A 24,433-nucleotide genomic window follows, 5' to 3' on the forward strand; every position below is an offset into this window, starting at 1 on the left:
TGCCACATTTATTAATTATTAAGCAGGCAGCCCCTGCTTAATAAACCAAAAGATACTATTGATGCCACCCAGATTTTTTGCGCTTCTCTACGGAACAGCAGCTGTGGTGGGTTTGGAGTGCTGAGACCCTAGGAGGTACCCAGTGTTAAAGCTTTCTTGCTCCCAGACTTCCTGGTCTGAGGCTTATCCAATCCTAAGTTGCTTCTTTGAGGGTTCTGCAGGGCAGAGCCTGGGGCCCTAAGACCCTTGGCTCTGGGGTGAGGGGCAGGACCAGGGGGACCTGAAGTGCACAGTGACCCCGGGTGGAGCTGTGGCCCCCCGACCGCAGGCATTTCTGGGCACTCCCTGTGTGCTGGACTCCACAGCTGCAGTTCCTCCCTCAGCCCAGAGCCGCAGAGGGTCGAGTGGGAGAGGGCTGTCATCAGATCTTTGGCTCGGATCCAAATGAGAAAAGTCGTGATGTCTGAGCCCAGGCCTAGGGGATGTGTGTCTTTTCCCCCTGTCTGCTTTCTCTTCGTAGACAAATCAGATTTTCACAACTAAAGAGCTGTTTCTCTGCATGCCCATCTGCCCTTCATTTCCCCTGAATAATATGGCTCAAGAACGATGTTATGCTTTCAAATGAATGTTTAATTACACTTCTTAGGAAGTTTGTCATTATGCCAGTGTCCCTGGGGAGATTTTAGCACATGGAATGAGTTTTCCAGCAGTTTATCTAGTTAGAAAATAAAATGCTACTTTGCAAATAATCCTCGAAAACCTAGCACTTTTATTATTTTTCAGAGATGTTGTCAGTCCGTTTTATAAAGTATCTGTGATTAACTCAAATAGCATCTGCTGACTGTCTCTTAGCCCTAAACCTGTTGTGTCTCAGGTCACGTGCTGGGTGTTTCCCACCCGTGCGTCCAGATGCTTAGCAAAAGGGAAAAAATGTAACACATCTGGTTTTCTAAACAGTTCTCATGGAAAATGTTACCCTGGGGGTGGAAAATAATGTAAAGTCACTCAGCTGGAACCTCACACTCAGTGTATTTTAACATCATCTCTCTGCCTCCTCCTTCCAAAGCTGATGTTTCTGCTAGTCCCCTCGGAAGTGAAGGTGGGAGCCATGAGTTTCCACTTTGTACGGTGTGTGGTAGGGGCACCCGGGGGGCCTGCAGGACAGGGCGCCGACGGGCCGAATCCGGGCAGCCTTTCACGGCCCCGTCTGTCTGTAGGAGTTAAGTGCACAATGCCACCCATCCGAGGACAGAAGATTAATGCGATCTACTGTACGACAGCTGGTTGCCTGGGAGTGAACATTCTCAGCTACCAGATTTGCCTGCCCTCTCGTGGCGTGGGTATTAGCTAGGCAGTCTGCAAGAGCAGGAACACGTATCCCAGAGAGCCGCACCCTTTTCAACAACTCTGAGAACCTGCCAAGGTGATAAGCAGAATGGGCAATGTGGCCTACCTCCTGTCCCAAGGCTAAATTCGCCAGTGACACAATTTCCCAGGCCTTGGTCTCTTCACTTTGTCTCATAGTGAACATTCTCACAGTTGAACACAGTAGATGTCAAAATGTATCATTGTCCAAAAAGGTAAAAAAAAAAAAAAAAAAGTATGTGTAGCAAGTCAACCTTGAGAATAGTTCATAAAAAGTTACCAGGTTGGAAAATGTTCGGCTGTGTGAATGGTCCCCGTTGACTGATTTTTAGTTCCAGGACTAGTGATCTAGTGGCAGCGACCCGGTTGTCCTCGAGAACAGAAAGCACTTTCCATTTGCCCGGCCTTTTGGAAGAACTGGAAAATATGCAAGAGCTTATTGTATCACTCTCACTGAGCTCCAGCACGCTGGCCACAATGTTAAGCTTTTGAGACCTAAGGCTACCCCTGCATTTTATGCTTCCTGGTAGTTCCCAAAATCAAGATTTTTAATGCAAGGTGACTAACAGTGCCAGCATTATGGCCCTGTGGTTCCACTAGCTAATTGTCTGTGAATTGGATTAATTTATTCGAAGAGAAGTTACTTTTTCATCCAGGGATGGGACATAATACTCTTTATTAAAGCATCTAAGTGTAAGTGTATAGAACCTAATTTGGGGCACCTGGGTGGCTCAGTCGACTGTTAAGTGTCTTCAGCTCAGGTCATGGTCCCGGGGTCCTGGGATCGAGCCCCGCATCGGGCTCCCTGCTCAGCGGGAAGCCTGCTTCTCCCTCTCCCACTCCCCTTGCTTGTGTTCCCTCTCTCGCTGTGTCTCTCTGTCAAATAAATAAAATCTTTAAAAAAATAAAATAAATAAAATTCAGAGCAAGAGCTAATGAAATTATGTTTCATGTTAGTCTTCAACTACAGCTGGTCACTTAAGTCTCTCTCAGGACCCAGTTTTAGGACCAAGTAGAATCTATTCCCCTGGACCTTTGTCACTCACTATTCCAGGACTCGTCTGGGGCTTAGGGCCTTCAGAAGCCACCCTCAGTAGAAGTCAGCCTCTCTCCTGTAGACAGAGTGCCTTTGGCTCCCTGGGCCTCCCAGACATCGACTCACGTTGGTGCCCACCTTTCTGCTTTGCCCAAGATGCAGACTTCCAGAAAGAGCACCTCTGCCAGACAAGGCCTGTGTGTCAGAAACTGATCTGCTCTTTCTTTTTTTTTTTTTAAATAAGGACGCTCTCCTCTTGAGCCTGGATCACTTTTACCTTCTATTTTGTATGTACCGTGATTCATTTTTCAGATTCTGCAACTTTATAACCTCACCTAGGAGACATGCAACTCTCTACAGAAGGAACCAGACCAGAGCTTATGATTATGAAACATTTTATATTGGCTGTGTGTTTTTGTTTATTCCTGTTACTGTGTAAATAGCACAGGCACAGGAGTGAAGAGGCACAAGTACTAGAGGATACTCAGGAAAGGACTCTTTCAGCCCCTGCCCCACCTCCCAGTGTCAGCCACGGTCAGCAGTAAACCCTAAACCTCTGCTCATAAATGATTTCTTTCCATCTGGCCACTTGATTTTCATCACACCTGCCCTGGTTTCCTTGAAGCCTTTGGCTGATAACCCACATTATAACTTACTAAATATATGTCCAACACTTCTTTCACAAGCCCACATTTATGCTTGGGAAGCTCTCTGAAAATTACAGTGACCTGCCCCGAGAAGCCCTCATGGCCCGGATCACCTGGCATGTTCCCAGCCAAAGGACAGATGATTTTTGTACATAAATGAATCTCTCATCTCTGTAACCCTCCACCAGGGATTTTCATGGCCAGTCTTCAGTGACTCATTCTCTTTTATCTGTGGGAGGATAGTAGTTTTAGAAAAGAATCTTAAAATTAATCTGAATGGAACAATGAAAGTAAGAATGACAAATGGCTTATTTATTAAAATGTTGCTGGATGTGTAAATGTATCCTTTCAGTCTGATCTCACAGTAAAGGACTTGTCTTGGGACTCTTGCTGGTAGAGGAGTTACTTTATTGAATAGGATGTGAGGTCCCCCTCTTTGTAAGTATGAAATAGGAACTCTGCCTGTGTTGGGGGTTGGGGGCAGCTACCATAGCGTTCTGGAACTCCCTGCCTATGTCTGCTAGCCTAGATGAATAGGAAGTAGAGACCATCTGCCATTCTGTGGGTCAGCCCATAGCAGCCGGTCAGTATATCTGTTCCAACTTTAGATTAAACTCATCTCCAAAATTAATGGCTCTGAGACAAAGTGGTTGATGGTAGTTTAGCTCCTTCACAGAATTATGAAACACATTATCTTAGAAATCTTAGGCAAGAATGATTTTATCAAATAGCTGGCATTGCATCACAAATATCTTGGTGTGTTCTCTTTCCCAGAAACTTCCTTTTTTACTTTCTACTAGTAATATTTATTGTGTATTTGGGGAGCAGTCTTATTGGCTGAAGCCCAACCTTGAACCTGTTATAAAGTTTACCACTTTATAGCACAGTCAAACTCCTGATCCCAATTTTGGGATTATTGTAAGCCTTGCCCAAGAGAGATGAACATGGAAGGGCTGAAAAGGAAGTGGTGGGGCCATTTTATCCTGCCTCTTTGCAAGAAAACCAACCAGCTGATCTTGGAGAGGTTGAAAAAATTGGTCTTTTTAATTGAAATCGACCTATACTTAACATCTGTAAACTAAAAGGTTGCATAATTGGGCCCCTGGCACAGAAGTTTCAGAAAGTTCTGTATCCAAGAAGACTTTCACCCAAAGACCTCTAAATGGCCCAGAGAATCTTGATTCCATTCTTAACTTAATTAGGGTCCTCTTTTTACCCCAAACATTGCCCAGCAAGGGCCCCCACAGGGAGGAAACGTAAGACAAGTAACTTTTTAGGCATTGTTTTAGGATGGCTCACTAGTATTATTTCTGTTGATCTGGGGGATGGAATTTGTTTCCAGAGATGAGGTGGCTTCTCTTAGGCAAAATTTAAAACAAACAAACAAACAAACCTGGGTAGAGGATAATGTCAAATTTAGATATGTTGGCTGGGTTTGTCCAGCCTTGGGTGGGACAGACCCGGAGTGCAGTCCGTGCTCTGCACTTCCTAGCAGGGAGAGCCTGCTCCAGTTCCTCCTCTGTCACACGGTGGGGCATGATGGTATGCACCCAGGATTGATGTGAGATGCCAATGAGATCCTGCAGGTGGGCGATCGGCATACCTGACCTAGCACGCCCTCTGTCAGAGACAATTCGTATTACTTTTCATTACTGAGTTTTTTGTACCTGAAGAAGTTTAGAAACATCCTGCGCATCTGGGTCTTCAAAAGTTTTTATTCGGACATCAGTTCTCGGTGTTGTACACCAATGGCAGAGAGCTAGGCTGACTTCTTGCCATGTCACATGCTGCTCCTGGGTGATTATCATAACAAGTACCAATAACATCCATTCCGTGGACTCTCTTGCTCCCTTTGGCCACCTTCATGCCAGAGCAATTTTTGAACTCATTCCGTGATGATCAATATTATACTTGTATAATAGCACATTATGATGATTACGCTGACCCAAATGTGCATGAAAACATTAAGGCTTAATTTTATTTAATCTGATATTTGCTAATGCCAGAAAGTACTTATTTCCAGAGGAACCAGAATTTCAGTCTGCAGAAGGACTGTTCTGTAAATTCCTGCTTCCGAGGACCACAGATTCTGGTCCTAATGTTATCAGAGCCAATTTGTGTGGGGTTAAGAACCCCGCAGGCTGACAATATTCACAAAGTGGGGTTTGTAGGGAAGTATTGATTATATACAAGAATTGATTACATGGTTTTCTGCTTTTTCTTCAGTGAGAATTTGATGACTACTCAGAGACTAGATCAAAATCAGTCTCATTACTTTATGCTTTAAATACTTTGCCTTAAAAAGTAGTGATTTTTAAGTTTAAAATCCAAAGATGAAAATAGCATATGAATCTATTTAAAATATAGTTTTTTTCAAATAAATTCTGTACTCAAAAGATGTATATTTCTGAAAAGATTATTGCGATACTTCTTCTCACTCACCTGCACTTATATAATTTTTAAATACTTTTGGTGTAGAGTTGAAAGAAACTGTTCTGCATTTATTACAGTTGTACACATATCCTGAGCACCTCTTTGAGTGTAGTGGTAATTTACTTATATTTTTGGTTGGAAGGAACATGTAGCATTTTTAGAAGGCTCTCTAGCTGCTGAATCTTCCAAACGTTAACTGGATTGTACTCTTACTGGCTTTAGTCTCAGAGCTATTAAAGTAAAAATTGGTAGTGAAGGGGAGAAAAACCAAAGAGCTATAAATGTTAACAAATAGGCTTTTCTACCCCATCGAAAGTCTACCGCATCTAATATTAGAACTCCAGACAATTTACAGGGAAAACTGGGGAGTTTTCAATAGTAAATCTGCTCATATTGAGGAGTTTCTCTTTTCTAATTCAACTTTATTTAAATCCAACCATATAGATAGCCAAAGTATCTTAAATTCTTCCCAAATGTGGCTGTCCATTTTCATCTCTGCACATGTGTGTTTAGGGGATTAACGAGATGGTTTTAGAAGCATGACAGACTCTCCACGTGGTAGAGGAGAGCTGGGGGCACTGTCCTGCTGCCCTTGGCATGAGAAGCTTATCAAGCGGGGGGGCAGTGTCTCTGAGAGTAAGGGGCTCTGTGTCCCCAAAGTCGAGACAGTCTGACTCCAGCAGGACTGAGAGAGCTTTGATTCTACCTGCCTCATAAATGCGCCAAACAAGATGGCCCTGAGACCAGTCTGGGAGCTCGTGATGCACTTTTAGTGTTTTCTGTTGGAGCTCGTGGCGCTTTTATTATCCAGGTATCATAATTGATTCAGTATTTAATTCACTTGGACAGGCCTTTCTGATATAATGCCCATGCTGAAACATACAAAGATAGCAGTCATGGTTTTGAAATGTGCTTTCAAAGAGCAGGATGAGTTTTAGAAAATAAAATATCTTTTAGGTGTAAGCAGATTAGTGATAAAAATCCCTTTTTCATTTATCTGACCTGTTTTGCATACTTCACACGAGCTGAACATTGTGTGGGCCACTGGAAACATGGGAGTGGGCTGAGTTTGTCTGTGCCCCGTGCACCATGGGGCGGTCAGGGGAGGCACAGGAGAACAAGTAGGTGCTGGTTATTGCAGCTGAAAGGAGGGGCACCGTGATTCCGTCTCAGAGGACCATGAGGAGGTTCTCGTGAACAAGTTAAGCATTTATGTTTGACTTGGATTAAAACTCAAATGCCCTCTCCCCCGTGGCCATACTTATCCATCCAAGTCAGAGTACAACCACCCTATGTTTATAAGAGACACAGAGCCTTTATTTACTCTCTTCTGGTTCAATGGCTGGTACTAAAATGACAGCATAGATAGGTGAGTGTTTATATCTTGCCAGATCTGCATCCCCAACCGTAGCTCTGGATGTCTGAAATCACACGGAGCTTCCTTGCAGCCCTGGCTTCTGGGCTCCCTGTGGCCTCCTGCAGATTCCTCCCTTCTGCTTCTGGGCCCGGAGCACCAGCCCTGAGCGCCAGCCCCCCTCCTGTTCCACCAGGCCCTTAGCAGTCTCAGCTCCGGGAGCCTGATGGCTGGCAGCGTAGGGACCCCCTGGCTCTGTCCCACTAACTGCAGACTTTCCACCTGTTCTGTACCCATTGCAATGGCACCTCGGACACAACGCAGCACCACCTTGACACCATGACCTAAAGAATACCCTTACATGAGGGGGCAGAACCAACTCCATGTTCGCTCCCGCAGGTGGTGGAAAACCAGCAGCTGTTCGGGGCGCTCAAGAGCCTGCTGGAGGACCTGCGCGCTGAGCTGCGGGAGGACGAGCATGCGCGGCGGCGGCTGCAGCAGCAGTACGCCAGCGACAAGGCCGCCTGGGACGTGGAGTGGGCCGCGCTCAAGTGCCGCCTGGAACAGGTACCTGCCCGTGGGCTCTCCGCCGCTCCAGCTCTGCGGGGCCTCTGCCATCTGGGCCAGGTGGGGAGAAGGCACAGTTCCTCAGATCCACGGTGATTTTTGTCCAAAGAGCTAGGGGTCCGAGGGGAAAGCCAGGAACAGCTGCCTGCTCTCTCTCTCTCCTTAAAATTCCCAGCCTCGGGGCGCCTGGGTGGCTCAGCTGGCTAAGCATCTGACTCTTGATCTCAGCCCAGGTCGTGATCTCGGGGTTGTGAGTTCAAGCCCCGTGTTGGGCTTCATGTTGGGCGTGGAGCCTCCTTAAAAAAAAAAAAAAAAAAAAAAATTCCCAGCCTTTCCAAGGCACCTTCTTCTCCCTCCTATTCCCTCTCCCAAGTATGAAACACAGTCTCCACTGAGCACCTTTTGAGAGTAGCATTTGTTTTTCCATTCTGCGTTGAACAAGGCTGTATTTATCCCCATCAAAGGATGGCCAGCATGAAGTGGTGATCAGAACGCACTGACATAGTTCAGACAGGCGCAAAGAAAATGCAGATTGTGGCTTAGTTATCTTTGGAAAAGGAAAACATGTGCGTTCCCTTTAGATTTCTCCCAATGCTGAAAAGAGCTTGTAGACCTTCCACGATGTGCCCTGGAAATCTGATTAGTTTCCATGTCCTATTTCCCCTGGAGGAAACAGAGGCCCAGAGGAAGTGGCTGGTCTCGGATCATGGAGCCTTTAGTGCTTAAGTAGAGAGAATGAGGTCTTGCCTCCACCCTCCCAACCGAGCCGAGCCTCCTCGGAGATTTTAGACCATGGCCATGGCTGATAAGGTCAGACATAGCCAGAAACGTTCTTTTCTAAGTGTTTTCTCCCTGGAAACCCTTAAAAGCAATATCACCTCCTGCCCTGAGTTCGCTTGCTCAGATTGTTTCTCCAGGTTTCTTCCAACCCCTTGATCATGATGGGAGGAAAAGTCTGTGCATCTTGGATAATCTACTTTCTAAGCCCTATTTTGAGGCAAATCTTAAAGTAATTAAAATTTTATATGAATTGGCTAGGTCATGAAAGAAAAAAAAGTTGCCCAGAAAGGAGACATCTTCCAAATGGCTTTGATAAAAGTTGAAAGAGCCTGTCATGTCAAAAGAAAACAACCCCCTGGTACCCACAAGTTCAGCTGCATGGCCAGCTGGCCCAGGGGAGCAGTGAATTCAGGCTCACAGCCCCCGGGAGAGCAGAGACACTGCCTTCTCCACAGAGAAAGCAGCAAAGCAGAGCAAAACCAAAGCATCAGGCCAGGCTGGTGGAGCTGCTGACCCAGTTCTGAATCCTGCCTACTTGCCTGGTAGGAGATTCTTACGAGATGCCCTGTTTCTCTTAGTGCACAGCCTGAAGAGACAGCAGTGGAGGCAAAATGAGTAAGATCTCTCTGGTGAGCTGCCTTTAAAACTATTTTAAAATATGTTTATGGGGGAGAAAGCTAAATATTTTCAAAGATGTAAGTGTAGCTGAAGAAAGGAGGCCTAATCTTTGATATGAGCCAATTTCAAAATATTTCGTCTTTGTTTTAGAGAAACCTGGTAGCCACCCACACACATGCTACACAGAAAGCCTCAGGGAGAATCACTAGACATGAAGAAATAAAATTAAGACTTCAGACTTAGAAGCCAGGTGGTAATGGGTAAAGATTCATCTTCCACCCAAATCATTTTAAGAAGTTTCTGAAACAGTTGCAGCCCAGGAAGCAATGAATGTGGGCTAAAGCTAGTTTATTTATAATACTCGCATCTTTACTCTTCTTCTACTTAAAAGCAAGACATGTGAATTCTACCAAAAGTTAAGTATTTTATCTCAGTGGAGGCCATGTTGTGTCCATGGTCAAATCTGTGATTCCTTCAATTAACTCCCAAGTCAGGCCTTGTTCTAGATGCCAAGGATCCAGCAACAGAGAGGACATTTTTTGTAGGGGCTCTCAGTGCATTGGGAGACCCAGACAAGGGCTGTAATTTATAATAGAGTGATAAGTGCCCCGCCAGGCCTATATACACAGTGCTGTCAGGAAATAGGGGTGTGCAGGCCATACACCTCAGCCTGAGTGTTCAGGGAGGGGTTGTTTGTGAAAGTCCTGCTTAGAATGAGTCTCAGAAGATGAATAGGAGTAGGTACATGGAAAAGGAGAGAAAGGATGTTTCAGACAAAAAAAGCATCATGAAAAAAAGGAGTAAGTATATCTGAGGAGTTGCACCTGGTCAGGTATGAGGGAAAAGAAGAACGTGCAGAAGATTGAAACATTAATCCTGATTTTATCATGGAAGTGAAGCATTTTGATTTACATTTGTAAAAGATTATTCTGGCTTTGAGGAAGAGAATGGATTAGAAGTCATTGGAATTGAATGGAGTAACATGGTCCATAGGTAAAAATCCAGAGGTCTGCTGAACTAGAATAGGAAAAAGATGCATCTTTATGTTCACTGCTCTTTCACTAAAATCTATCATGTTCTGCAGCAACAGTGTGCTCCCAGCTCCCTCCTCCCATCCTCTGCTCTTGTTGCCACGGCTTACTTCTATAAACACACAATACATTGCAACTGGTTTTGCTTCAGCCACTCAATAATACTTTAAAGCAATTAAAAATAGGGAAAAGTGAGCTTTTACTTGTATTTCTTATGTCATTTCCAGCATTCATTTTTTGTGTAGATCACAGTGTCTCTTAGTATCCTAATCCTTCTGCCTGAAAACTTCCATCATTTCTTGAAGTACAGGTCTGCTGGCAATGATTTTTTTTTTTTAATTTGTTGAAAAAGCCTTTTTTCCCTTTATTTTTGAAAGCATAGAAGTCTTATCGAGGTGGACATTTTCCTTCCCTCAGCCCTTTCAGGATGCCACTCCATCGTCCCTGACTTGCATAGTTTCAGAGGAGAGGTGTGCTGTCATTCATGTCTGTGTGTCCTGGGTCTGTCTGCCTCCGAGGTTTCCTGTTTGGTTTTCAGCAGTTTAACTATGATATGTCTAGATGGAAAATTTTTTGCTCATTTGTTTGTTTTGGTATTTAATCTCAGGGATGTTTAATGGATATTTATTGTAGACTGGTAGATCCCACCGATGCTCCATTCCTCGTTTCCGTGTGGGGGCTGAGGATTTGGGGACAGACATGGACCTGCCCTCAAGGAGCTCAATAGAAGGGCAGGCAAGATATGGTGGTAACTGAGTCAGGAAGTGAAGCTGAGAAACAGACCACAGGAAGCTAAATGGACTCACTGCTTTACATTTTATGTGACTCTCTATGTCAAATGTTCATAATTAGGACTTTAAAAATGAGAATTGTTTTTTATTTTTTCCCATGGGATTGGTCAAATCTTGGCTTAAACAGTTTCCAGGGATAATATGCAAGTGTGCTGTGATTTTCTTCACCTGTTGATATAAGATTTGCCAGGGGTTAAGGTCTACGTCTTTCCTCCTTGCCAGCTGGAAGAGAAGACTGAGAAGAACTTGGGAGAAGCAGGCGCTTCCACTGACAGCAAAGGAGCATTCAAGAAGGAGAGGGAGACGCACCAGAAGCTCCTCGCCGACAGTCACGGCCTGGTCATGGACCTGCGCTGGCAGATCCATCACAGCGAGAAGAACTGGAACCGGGAGAAGGTGGAAATTCTTGACCGGCTGGACAGAGACCGGCAGGAGTGGGAACAGCAGAAGAAGGAGCTGTTGTGCAGAATAGAGCAGGTAAGGGAGCACCCCGGCACCAGCGAACAGGGAAGAGAATATGGACAAGTAAACTGACCTGGAGATCAGAGCACTTAGAGAAAAAAAAAAATATATATATATATATATATATATATATATCAGGCTAATGTTTCATGGGCTTCCAGAGGAAGAAGAAAAAAATCATAGAATTCTAGCATCGGAGACCCAGACTCAGCCCTTACATTACACAGATCTTTTCATTGCAGAGTCTGTAGGTAACTTCCTTGTGTGTGTATATACGTGTGGTATGTCTATGGTCAGGGCTGGGCGGGGGTGGGGGGGAGCGCTAATATTCTGAAGGAATTTAAAGACTAAACTTGAAACATGAGGTTATTTCAGGTCTTATAAGGTGTGATTCCTGCCAAAAAGCAACTACCTTTTAAGTTTGTCCCTAAAGATGTGGTCACAGTGGCTGCTCCAGCTTGAGTGGGATTGCTGCCCATTAGTAAAGAGATTGCTCAGTTACGTTGGAAATCAGGCTGTTTGCACCTGCTGTGGATATTGCTGACCTGTGATTAGGGAGGACCATATCAGGGGAGGGAGCTGGTAGCTCATCCTCTTCAGCTAAACAAACAATTCAAACACCCAGATGAATTCAGGGGGAGAAGGGGAGTTGTTTTTCTACCTCCCAGAGAATCATTCTCTGCATTGTGTCAGCTTAAGACAGTTTGCATAGTTGTGGTCATGCCTGAGTGATGCACAAATTAAATTTTCACATTAAACTGATAAAGTTTTGGAATTCTTCTCTGGCTGGATTTTTACATAGCATATATGTTTTTTATTTATTTTTTTTATTTCAGCCTGTCAGACTTAAAAATTTATGGGGCCTCAAGGTAGTGTATTAATCAATAAGAAAATGAGTTCAGGAAAAATAACCTTATTACTCTACTACAAATACCCATACTGCCTGCATTTATGTGAGAGCCTTTTGAAAAATGTGCTCTATCATCCCCAGATGTGATACCTGTGTTATGCTGGTGCAATGGCCAAAGTTAGTTTCTGCATGCTGTTGGGGAGGGAGAGAAGGTGAAGGAACTAAAAAAAGCCAGGAGCCCCTGGCTCAGAAACTGTTGAGTTGAGAAGGCACACTTCAGATAGAATGGTGCAGAAGTTCTTCCTAGATTTGATTACTCACACAACTGAGTCACACCATATTGGTATTTGATGTGGCTCATTTCAAAATTCCCCAAAGTCAATCAAAAGAAAGGTGGCCACTTCCTGCTTGGCTTAGAAATGCATCATTTGAGAAGAATCTTCTATATTAGATCCCCTATGTGCCTGTGCTCTCCTGAACAGATCAGTGGTTAGGTGGAAATTGCAGGGGCAAAAATAGCACGTATTCTCGCAAAGTGGTCACAGATTTATCATATCCAGTTTTGGTTAACCAGTGTTTCAGAAACTCCAGGCACCTTGTTATCAGGGAGGTTCCTTCTTGGCCTTCCCTCCAAGAGCACTCACCCTGTCTGTCCTGTGGCACAGCAAGGCCATCACAATCCCTGCCACAGCCCTTCTGGGTCCCCTTTGCCTGTTAGCTGTGGGCTCTTTGGTCTTGTCATAGCTCCTTTTTGGAAGTCACAGCTTGGATATAATTTAAGCAAGTCTTTTAGGGTTTCACTTTTGGGAATGAGGAATTCCTAGTGAAGGAAAAAGTAGTAGGACATCTGATGATAGTCAACTTCTGAAGAGTTAATGACCAGGGGAGGAGCAGTCACCCCATTTTACGACTGTATTTTGAAGGGTAAAATTGGGCATGTGCTGAATGAACCCCATTTCCGATTCAGGTCAGTCCTCCGAGTCAGGACTAGAGCAGTTCTACTGAGCTGACGGCCTCAGAACTTGAGTCCTCAAGGTTAACATCTCTGAGCATAATGGATTCGAGACACGTGGGTTCCAGGCGTTCATCTGTTCCTGAAATCTGTGCGGTGGATCCCACAGGCTTTGCACAGTGATCTCACTGCTGTTTTTAGGAGAAGATTTACTGCCAGTGAATGATGCTTCAGATATGCAGTTGTGGCTTTCAAAAATAAACCCAGCCTTTTCCCCCAAATAGTCAGCATTTTAAAAGAAGATTTTATAAATCTTGTACCCAACCCCAAAAATTAGATGAAGCAGTTATAGTCATTCTCTGCAAAAGAGGAAATTAACGAAAGTGTGTGTGTGTGTATGTGTGTGTGTGTGTGTATGTGTGTGTGTGTGTGTGTGTGTGTGTGTGTGTGTATGTGTGGATTTCGTTTATCGTTCATTTAATTTTTAGCTCCACATTCCATAGAAAAACAAGGAATACAGGTGAACATTCTTCATAATATATGCTCTTGATATTTAACTACTTGGTGAGCCATGTAACCTTGACTTTGATAACCTAATACAGTTGGTGAAGGAAGTAACACTAAATCCATTTTCCACTTTTAGAACACATGCTTCATCCTTGTCCAGTGTCATTAAATTCCTACATAATTTCTGCACCACATGAGGCATTTTATATGACAGATGACTGTGGGAATGTGGTTAAGGTCACATAACACATGTCATCTATCTTATCAGCATCCCTTGTCCCAGTCCAGATTTGATTGGGCGATAGTTAACTTTTATGGAATCACACTACATTTCTCCGTAGAATTAAGTTCCCAGTTAGCATGCAGATGATATAGGACTCGCCGCTGTACTGAAGACCTAAAGGAAAGACCATGTGTCATTCCAGTCTCCTTCCAGTAATTTCCTTAAATCAGCTGCCTCTACAACCTGAAAGGCCATTCTTTTAAAACCCGATCACAAAGTGACCTTTTTTCTTTTGATCAGTTCAGGTAAGGTGACAGTGTGGAGGGTTTATTGTTTCCTGTATTATTTGAAATGCAAGTCTTTTCAGTTTTCTATGTGCATTAAAAGTTGTTCTACTGCAGGATTCAAAGTACAGTGGGTGCTGATGGCTGGTTTGAAATGACTCTCCTAAGAAACCCTATCCTTTTAAGGACCCATTATTCTATTACAACATCCCAGAGGCATCTTAGCACCAGATACCTCCAGCTAAACCCATTCCAGTTCATTTTTAGGAAACCTAACACTGACCAGCTTTAGTGCGCATTGCTCCTGGCTGCCTGTGTTTATTTTTGAATACCCACTGTGCTGAGTTAGAATGTGCTCGTTCAAAGCCCTCCTACTTAGTCATTCTTTCCTCCTCTTCACACACACCCTCGGTGCACATTTACAGCTCCAAGTGTGATTCTTGCATTTTAATTCCTTGCCCAAAATAGCTTAGAGATGATCATGTGTTAGAACTAAATTGCGCTGACATGCATTAGATAAACATAATAAAAAGTTTTCCCTTTTTGTTGTTTTTTGTGTGTTAAAGAAAACATTTAGCATCTTTAAGGGAACTGGGAAGAACTGTGCCTTGGGGCAGAGGGGCAGGTAGAGATCAGACGGGCTGAGCTGAAACCCGGAGTGATTGGCTTGTTCTTAATTCAACTGTGACCCTGCCTCAGATTCTAACATTTAAGCTCTGGCTGCTTGAATCTCCATCTTTCTCAGAAAATGAAGATAATCCACTGTCTCAGAAATGACTAAAAGTGAATAAAAGTCCTTCATCTCCATTATTTTACGTGGCTTGGTTCCTGATGATGTGCAGGCCACAAACTTATCTCCAGCTCCTGGACGAAGGCTTCAACTGGGACACAGAGGTGTAGTTTGTGAAAGATGCTTGGTTAAAAATAAATTAATGCTTCCAGGGGAGTTGTAGAACTTCCTGGCGCCATCTCAGCACTTGAGGACTGAACACCTTTCTTCTTTGACAAATCCAGATGTTACTTTCACCCTTCAGATAACTTTCTTAGCCAAGAGGGCAGCCGCCATGGTGGTTGAGTGTGTGAGCATGTCATCCAGTAAAGACCCCAGTGGAGATATGTAGGTGGAACTCTCCTCAGCCCTCCGCTGTGCTTTCTGTGCATGTTTCGAAAAGAAGGCAGTGAGGAAAGCTCTGGAGAGTCCAGGGGGAAGTGGTCCATTACAGCTTCTCCAGGGAGTGAGCATCCACCCTGCACGCCATTTCCCTGCCTGTCCCTGTGATTTCACATTGGCTCCCTTCCTAAGTGGCTCCACATGGTTCGTTCTAGTGCCGTAAATCAGCAAGGCATGTATCAGCACACCCAGACCCCAGGGAGGTCAGTGCTGGTCTCACTGATGAACAGTGAGCCCTGCTGGGCTCACCTTGCTGGTAGCCCCTGCGCTCCTCCCCTCCACAGCGGGCAGCTGTGCGGTCCCCACTTCACAGATGAGGACACTGAGCTGGGGACCGCTGGGGACTTCACTCCTGCCAGCAAACCAGCAAGCTATAGGACAGTGGGCCTAACTCAGACCTTCCTCACTCTAGGGGTGCCCTGCGTGTTCCCCACTATTGCTTCCTGCATTTCCTAAGTCAGGCAAAAAAGGTATGGCTCTAAAGTATATGGCTTTTCCTTTTTCAGTCAGTCCAGATCTTTCATTAACTTGATAGCTAAGTTGTAATCCTCTCAAGCAAAGTTAGAAGTTGTTTTTGACACTCAGTGGTTACAACCCAATTCGATCACTTGGGTTAATAGACGGGACCTGTACCAAATGATTTGGAAATAATAGTGTTAGAATGAGGAAACTCTGCTAGTCAGGAAAATCAAATTCGCCCTCAGAAGTTTGCTATCACTGATGGTTTTCCAGTGAGTGTGCCTTAAGTTCTGAAGGTATAAAAAATAGTTCTAAATACGTCATTTAACAATGTTCAGTTTTTAAAAAATAAATGTATAATTTCCCATGAACAGTACTCCAAGTTATATACAGTAATATATATATATATTCTCATCAGAAGGAGTTGGCTCATGTGTGTGGTTAATGCACATTTTCCAGTCTGGATAAAATTGTGATTTTTTTTTTTTTTTTAATAAAAACATCTGTAATGTGTTACTTTTGAAATTAAGGTCAGAACTTGAACATTTACTTCTCCCAGTCTTTCCTATGGACCCAAATGTAGTTCCAAATTGTGGAGAAGCAGCAGTCTTAGGGAGAGCAACTGACAGAAGAGTGAGACTAATTGTTTTCATTTTTTAAAAACCCTCAAGTTGCAGAAAGAAAACAGTCCCCGGAGAAGTGGCAGTTTCCTCTGTGATCAAAAGGAAGGCAACATCCGCCCCTTTGCCCACCCGGGAAGTCCCCGAATGCCCCGTCCCTTGGAGATGTGGCCCTGCGCAGACATCGACTCCACCCCGTTTGATGACCGGCCGCTGTCCAAGCTGAAGGAATCGGACAGATGTTCAGCACGGGAAAACCTCTACTTGGACGCCTTGTCTCTAGATGATGAGCCAGAGGAGCCTCCGGCCCGAGGGCCCCAGCGGGAGTTCAGGAACTGCCTCCCCCAGGTCAGCCTGGGATTTGGGGTCCAGTTAACTGCTGCAGGACCAAGGGGTTGTCAGGAACCTGGCCACCTGGCCAGCAGGCTCGGGCTTTGCAAATCACAGCCTCTGGGTTGAGTAAGCATGAAACCTTCACAGTGCCAAGAGCTTTGCTTGGTGGTCCCGACCCCAAACTCCTAGCATGTGCTGCATTCAATTTCACTTGGCCAACGTGTCTCAGGTTTGGAGACGCAGGACTGTGTCCTGTGTAAACAAAAGGTCTCACCCATGAGCGGGTCCAGTGGAACCCACAGGAGGAGAGAATTCATTCTGGGACGTATAGGTCTGCAACCTCTCTTTAAATCATAGCAGCCTTCTGATTCTAAACAACTTACTGGTAACAAAAAAAATCTGTTCTAAAGCAAGTACCTCACACTGGGAAATAATAAGTGTCACTAAACAATGACATGCTATAAATTCTTACTCTGTGCAAAGGGGGAAAAATCCAACACTTTGAAGCTGTGTGTAAATTAGATCAGCAAAGCGGTGAGCTAAACTCTGGGCTGAGATTTCCACGGCACAATGTCAGGTTTTTCTGATTATGCCCTTTCTACAACTGGGTTTTAAAACCAGGTTGGATTTTAGGAATCATTACCTGTGAGTCAGTTTGACAGTTGCTGAACCTGTCACTTAACCTGTCCAAAGACAGACTTCGAAGAGTTCGTGTCAAGTAGTGTTGAAATGTGGGGCAGCTAGATTTCAGTGAGGTGTCTCTGAGGTCAAGTACCTTCTCAGCAGTATGTAGCCAGGTGGCATGACATCACCAGGATGGTGCCCTGTTTGACCCTTTGGCAACTCCCATGGTGCAGTTGCATAGCAGAGAGGAAGGAGCCCATCCTGGCCCCGGTCCACCGTGATGGGGCCGTCCTGAGCTGCGCAGAGCAGAAGTTGTGGTCAGTCCACCTCTGATTCCACATGGCAGAGCTCACCACTGAGAAAGTGCTCAAGCCTAAGGCTGTTGCATCACCTTCTACAGTGAGGCTTAGACCAAGGGACATAGCTGCCCAACTTCCTCTCTTGGGGGCCCCATCTTCCCTTTCCCCACCTCCTCCTCCTCTCTTTCTCTGTCTCTCTCTCTCACTCACGCGCACACACATACACACACATTCAGATGTGTGGGTTCTGGTTTTATTATTATATTTCAAAGGGCTGAGGGACAGGAACATTCCTGACCAAAACTTGGCCTTGGTGTACATTTTAAATGGTATTTTCCTATGGCCGAAGAGCAAAACAAATCATTTAGCACATTGAAAGTGCCTGGCAGCCAATATTAACTGATTCAGAAGATCTTATTTCTTCTTTATAGGAAGAAGAAAATCACAAGGGAAACCTTCAAAGGTAAGTAAGACTGATGAAAACAATAGTCGGCTACTGAAATTAAAACCTCTTGGTCTTAAAATTCCATCTTGTCGCCACAGTCTGTGGTAACACTGTCTTGAGAATGACTTAAAGTAAGACTTCTGAATAAGTAGTTGCTTTATTATTATTGACTTCATAAATATGGCATTTTCTATTATTAGCAATAGAAAGGCCAGAGACACACTGTACTCATGTGGGTGTTAGTGTCATGGTGAGACACATGGTTGTGTATTGTGTATATAAAGGAATGTTATGTCCAGTGGTTTCTGGAAAGTCCACAGAAACCTCCCGCTTCTCATTTAGTCTGGAAAGACTCCCTCTTGATGTGCTGTGAGACATTTTATATACTGTGCATTTAAAGCTCTGCCGCAGGATTTACTAAAATATTTCCCGGCAGTAAACCTTGAAGTAAATACAAAGTAAGTGATGTTGGTGATGTTAGTTATCGTCTATTTTAGGTCATTTGTATGATAGGATATATCTGAAAAGACATATCTAAGCAAATTTGTTTAAACACTAAAAATAGACAACTGAGTGGAAAGATTTCCTGTACACAGCCCCCCCCACCCCCCACCCCCCCACACATGCTTTTTCTTTATAGATGAACACATGCTATTTCCACCACAGGAAACTTCTCCTCAGGGCAGTCTGCTGTTTCCAGATCTCCTCATCCCTGGTTTCCCTATGAACTTCAAGTCCATAAATTACTGTCTTCTTCCCATTTTGCCCTGTATTTGGTTCATCCAAAACCACCCAAAACGCCTGTGGTGCATTTCTGTCCTTCAGGCTCTGTCTTGTCTGGTCATTCTCGGACAGTCCAGCACCGCATTCGAGAATTAGAGCCTGGTTTCAAATGCACATCTGCCTCTCGCCAGCCGTGTGCCCTGGGGTGAGTTAGGTAACCACCCTGTGCCTCAGTTTCCTCATCTGTAAACAGAAGGCTTTTCAATTTCTTTACAGCTTAAATGTGTTTCTACACATGAAACAAAGTAATGCCTGACACAGACTAAACAGTCAACAAAGTTTAGCTATCTTCACAGAGCTCTTCCCTGCATAGTAGCTCTTATTTTTTTTATCTTTTTTTTAAAGTGTATTTATTTTTTGTAGTAATCGCTACACCCAACATGGGGCTTGAACTCACCACCCCGAGATCAAGAGTCATACACTCCACCGATGGAGCCAGCCAGGCGCCCCCTATTTTTTATATTAATTGCTGCTACTAATTTCAAAAGTCATACTTAGAAAAGTTCATCTTAAATTAACTTATATATCGGGGCACCTGGGTGGCTCAGTCATTAAGCGTCTGCCTTTGGCTCAGGTCATGATCCCAGGGTCCTGGGATGGAGCCCCGCGTCGGGCTCCCTGCTCCGCGTGAAGCCTGCTTCTCCCTCTCCCTCTGCCCCTCTGCCCACGTGTGTTCTTTCTCTCTAGCTCTCTCAAATAAATGAATAACCTCTTTTAAAAAAACCTTACCTATCAAAATGTCCGAGGTAAGAAAGTACATGTGTTGTCCCCACCATCCCCTTCTCCCTCTTGCTTCTAGCAGTTTCCTGTCTTCCCTCCGGACTTTCTTCTGTGCACCCTCACGTGCTGGCACGTTTCCAATGTGTCCTGGTTTTGTATCTGTCTTGCTTTGGCCACTGCTAAGGCTGATGTGTTCCCTTCCTCTGCCCACATCACCTCTATTCCACGAAATCCATCCAAGGGCTGGAGGCAGAAAGGCCCCACGCAGGTGCACTGGCTTACCTCTGAGGGTAGTTCCTCCGTGGGCAGAAACGGGGCTTAGACGAGCTGTGTCCAAGAAATGCAGAAAGGATTGGGGTTTCAGTACCCACAGAGCACTTCCAGCCCCCAGAGAACAGCGTTCTGAAGCTCATTTTTTCCTTTAAGATTTTATTTATTTGAGAGAGAGAGCATGCATGCACTCACAAGTGGGGGCAGGGGCAGAGGGAGAGGGAGAGGGAGAAGCAGGCTCCCCGCTGAGCAGGGAGCCCGACGCAGGGCTCTATCCCAGGACCCTGAGATCATGACCTGAGCTGAAGGCAGCTGCTTAACTGACTGAGCCACCCAGGCACCTGAAGCTCATTATTAATTCAGCAACTCCTTGACTTGGCCAGAGGCTAGAAGAGAAAAATCACACTTACCGGAAATTGACCCATCCCTTCTATTTCTTTTTATTTTCAGTGCTAGTTGTAGCCAGCTTTCTGTTATTCACTGGGCCATGGGAGGGTTTGTAGATTATTTCTAACAAAAAAATACCACTAACTTTTGCCCCTAGTGAGAAATAACAAGATAGAAGCTCCCCCACTGGTATCATTTGTAGCCTGCTCTCTTTTACCAGGGTGGCAACCACAATGGCATGTGTCTCCAGGGTGAGGGCAAAGGCACCCAGGGCTTTGCCTGTTCTGTGGGCCAGTCCATGTGGCACACAGACCCCAATTCTGGTCTCACCATCATTAATGGTTTCTGCAGTGAAGTGTAGCCCATGTACTCTCCATCTGGGACCCGTTTGGCAGCACCCGTGCTGGTCTGAAGCCCTAGGTATTTGAACTTCTGTTTGGGGTGTGCAGATATGAATATGTTCTATGAGAAAGTGGTCTAGTTGCAGAGACAGTGAATCTGCGTATGCACCACCCCTGCCCCAGCAGGAGGGATTTCTGGCCAGAGGGTCCAGGCCTGAGCCTCCTTCCTGACCGCCCCTGCTTTGCCCTGGGTGGGTTGACAAGCTGCCTAAGCGCTCAGGCAACCTCCTGTCTTAGCATTTTGGAATCCCCAACACCCCATACGGTGCCTGCCCTGGCCTATAGGAGGCAGTCAGGAAATTCATACCAAATAGAAATATATTGAATGAAAGCACGTATATAGGGAGGAATCTACATCCAAATCCACATCCATCAGGCAGCACTTACCCAAACCTGGCTGTTCCTTTAGCTCACGCATCTTCACCCTCCCATGTGTTTGTGTGTCTGCAGGCATCTTCTTCTTGTCCAGGAATACAGGGAGAGCAAGAACACAAGACAGGCTGGGCTGTAGAGGAGGGAGCAGGGGAGGGAAGAACCGACCCCTGGTGGTGGATTTCGACAGAGCCGGATGGAGTTTCTGTTTGAAGTCGTTTTTGGAAATTACATGCCCACCTGTCACACCTTCCACCTCCCTTCTTTGCTCCACATCTTCCATTTGGCCTCTGGAGATGGGAGTCAGTACAGTTGACCCCTGAACAACACGGATTGAACTACACGGGTCCACTTAGATGTGGACTTTTTCCAGTAAATACAGTATAGGGCTGTAAATGTATTTTCTCTTCCTTATGGTTTTCTTAATATTTTCTTTCTTTAGCTTATTTTATTACAAGAATACAGTGTTTAATACATACACAAAGTATGTGTTAATAGACTATCTTATTGATAGGGCTTCCGTTCAACAGTAAGTTATTAGTAGTTAAGTTTTGGGGGAGTCAAAAATTGTACGTGGGTTTTCGACTGCACGGGGATTGGACCCCCTAACTCCTGTTGTCATTCAAGGGTCAACTGTACTTCACTGGAAATAGAGGATGAGGCTGGCGGGAGAACGGTCGTCAGGTGATAGCTGTGATGTGGTGGTATCCAGCCCCCTCCGCGTATACCATTCACTGGCTTGGGATCAGGCCGGGGCTGTGTTCTGTCAGTAACGCGAGCGCCTACTGCAGTGCCTGGGACTCAGGAAACCCCTAGTAGGTTAGGAATCGGAGGCACTCATCAGCCAGGTGTCCTTGCTATGGAGCATCCACAGGCCAAAATGAAAGCATTCCAAAGTGGGTTTATATTTTATTTTACATTTTATTTTATTTTATTATTTTATTTCATTTCATTTCATTTCGTTTCATTTTTTAAGCCCCAGGTGATTCCAGTGTGCAGTGACATTTGGGAACCACTAGGTTAAGAAGTTCTCTACTGGTGGGTTTGGAAGTCACCTCTCGTGTGGGCAGGACACGCGTGCCTGCCCCAGGTCAGGGGTGGCAGGTGAGCACGCTTCCTGGCTGGCAGGCAGCTGACATCGTCTTCTCTCCCGCTTTTCCCAGGGCTGTGTCTGTGTCCTCCATGTCTGAGTTCCAGCGTCTGATGGACGTCTCTCCCTTCCTGCCGGAGAAGGGCCTGCCGGCTGCCAGCAACAAGGAGGACGTCACCCCGCCCCTGTCTCCGGACGACCTGAAGTACATCGAGGAGTTCAACAGCAAGAGCTGGGACGAGAGGCCCCCAGAGCCCTGGGCAGACAGGACCGAGGGAGGGCGGGCAGGGAATGAGGCCAGTGCTGAGCCTTTCCCTGACTCTTCCTGGTACCTCACCACGAGTGTCACCATGACCACGGACACCGTGACCAGCCCAGAGCACTGCCAGAAGCAGCCCCTACGGAGCCACGTGTGCACCGAGCAGGCCGGGCTGCGGGTGCTGCACAGCCCGCCCGCTGTCCGCAGGCTGGACAGCATCATGGCGGCAGGGGGTGAGGGCAAGGGCCGGTCAGAGCCCGAGTGCCAGTTTCCCACAAGCAGAGCCAGGGTGGGTGCTGACGACACAAAGGGGGGTCCCTCAGAACATGTGCTTAGCAGGTGGCCTTGTGCCCCCTCCAGACACTCCCGAGACTATGTGGAGGGAGGGCTGCACCCCCTCGAAAGTGCCCTCTGCACTCCCCTGGGGTTCGTCTCCCCACTACACAGCCTGCAGATGGCCAAGAACATGAGTGATGACATGAAGGAGGCGGCCTTCTCCGTCAGGAACGCCATATGCTCTAGTCCCCCCAAGCCTCCACTCAAGGACATGGCCTGCCAGACCAATGGGTCCCGGACAACGGGGACACAGACCGTTCAGACCATCAACATTGGCCTGCAGACCGAAGCCCTGCGTGGCAGCGCCATCACCAGCAGCCCCCACAAGTGTCTCACGCCAAAGGCAGGGGGTGGTGCCACGCCCGCGTCATCTCCTTCCCGCGGCCTTAGGAGCAGGCAGGTGGCCCCCGCCATCGAGAAGGTGCAGGCCAAGTTTGAACGCACATGCTGCTCCCCCAAGTACGGGTCTCCCAAGCTGCAGAGGAAGCCCCTCCCCAAAGCCGAGCAGCCAAATAGCAGGACCTGCCTGGGGCTGGCTCCAAAGGGGTGCAGCGAGTCGGCCTGGGCCCGCTCCACCACCACACGAGAGAGCCCTGTGCACACCGCCATCAACGATGGCCTCTCCAGCCTCTTCAACATCATCGACCACAGCCCCGTGGTACAGGACCCCTTCCAGAAGGGAACACGGGCCGGGAGTCGGTCTCGCTCAGCAGAACCTCGGCCGGATCTGGGCCCAGGCCAGGAAACCAGCCCCAGTTCCCGGGGACGGTCCCCCAGCCCCATCGGGGCTGGCTCAGAGACGTGGAGGGAGGAAGGGGGAGAGGGCACGCCCTTGAGGCAGGACTTATCTGCTCCCCCTGGTTACACGCTCACTGAGAATGTAGCCCGGATCCTCAACAAGAAGCTGTTGGAGCATGCCTTAAAGGAGGAGAGGAGGCAGGCCCCCCACGGGCCTCCAAGTCTTAACAGTGACAGCCACATGGGAGAAACAGTCAAAGCTGAACCAGGGTCCATCGAGGTAATAAGGCTGAGTATTCCAACCCTCACCCCACCAGCTCTTCTGTTTAAATGCCAGGAAAACGTGTAAACCTGGGGTTTTGCTAGGTCATCTGATTTCAAGAATCCTTATCCATAATAGGTTCTTGTGAGCTGGGAAGATACAGGGTTTATGGGAGAGTGGGACAGGCAGAAACACAAGCCCTGAGCTACTCCTAAAGAGAAGTTCATATTATTGTCCTCAGTGATCTCTTCTTGAAGATGTAGCTCGAGGTTTGATTCAGGTTCTCTGGTCTGGTGTAGGTGATTGATGCTCGTCTGTCTATCTGGGCCTTTCACTTGGGGTTATAATTTGCCCTCTTTCTGTGTGAATTTGTGTCCTAGAAAAGTGTATGTGTGAAGTGCGTGAGAGTCCCATCAGGCCTCCTGCGTGCTCCAGATCTTTATCCAGGGCAACACGAGAGGTGTGCCGGAGAGGGTGTGATAGTGTGGATACTAGAACATCCTTCATCAGGAATGTACGAGAAGGTCTGGATTCCAATGCTGGCTTCAGTACAGAATAGCAGTCCTCTGTCTCACAGATCCCATGCCCCCTGCGACCATGAATCTCCCTGGCCATAAAACCAGGTGAGACAGATGGATAAGATCAAAATCCTGCCTTCATACGATGTGATCATTACTATTATCCCCCTTCCATCTCTCATCATCACACTATATAGGACCACACATCCCAGCACCTATTATTACTATGCGATTATTATTACATCCCCTTTAGCATTATTCACCGATCGGTCAGCGATGAATTTTGTTCTCACACGTTTCCACACGCAGTATGTCCATACCACACCACTTTAAAAACAATCGCGTTTCCACTTCAGGAATGAGCGAAACAAAGCCTGACGGTAAAGCTGGGACCGAAGGCGTGGGGCTGTGGGCCTGATGCGGTGAGACCGCGCACAGTCCCCGCC

The 24,433-nt window shown here is 46.2% G+C and overlaps 1 protein-coding gene across 9 annotated transcripts in view; it reads left to right on the top strand.

The window, feature by feature from the left end:
• The window catches only part of MTCL1 (microtubule crosslinking factor 1), a 120,307-nt gene that overhangs the window by 90,083 nt on the left and 5,791 nt on the right, over positions 1-24,433 (top strand). For all 9 annotated transcript variants that reach the window (XM_036092496.2, XM_036092499.2, XM_036092497.2 and 6 more), the window contains 5 exons: positions 7,235-7,402; positions 10,845-11,099; positions 16,202-16,498; positions 17,838-17,869; positions 21,948-23,487. In XM_036092496.2, the coding sequence (XP_035948389.2) occupies positions 7,235-7,402; positions 10,845-11,099; positions 16,202-16,498; positions 17,838-17,869; positions 21,948-23,487 (2,292 nt within the window). The remainder of the gene's footprint in view (positions 1-7,234; positions 7,403-10,844; positions 11,100-16,201; positions 16,499-17,837; positions 17,870-21,947; positions 23,488-24,433) is intronic.

This window comes from Halichoerus grypus, chromosome 13 (assembly GCF_964656455.1).
Source record: "Halichoerus grypus chromosome 13, mHalGry1.hap1.1, whole genome shotgun sequence".
NCBI classification, from domain to species: Eukaryota; Metazoa; Chordata; class Mammalia; order Carnivora; family Phocidae; genus Halichoerus; species Halichoerus grypus.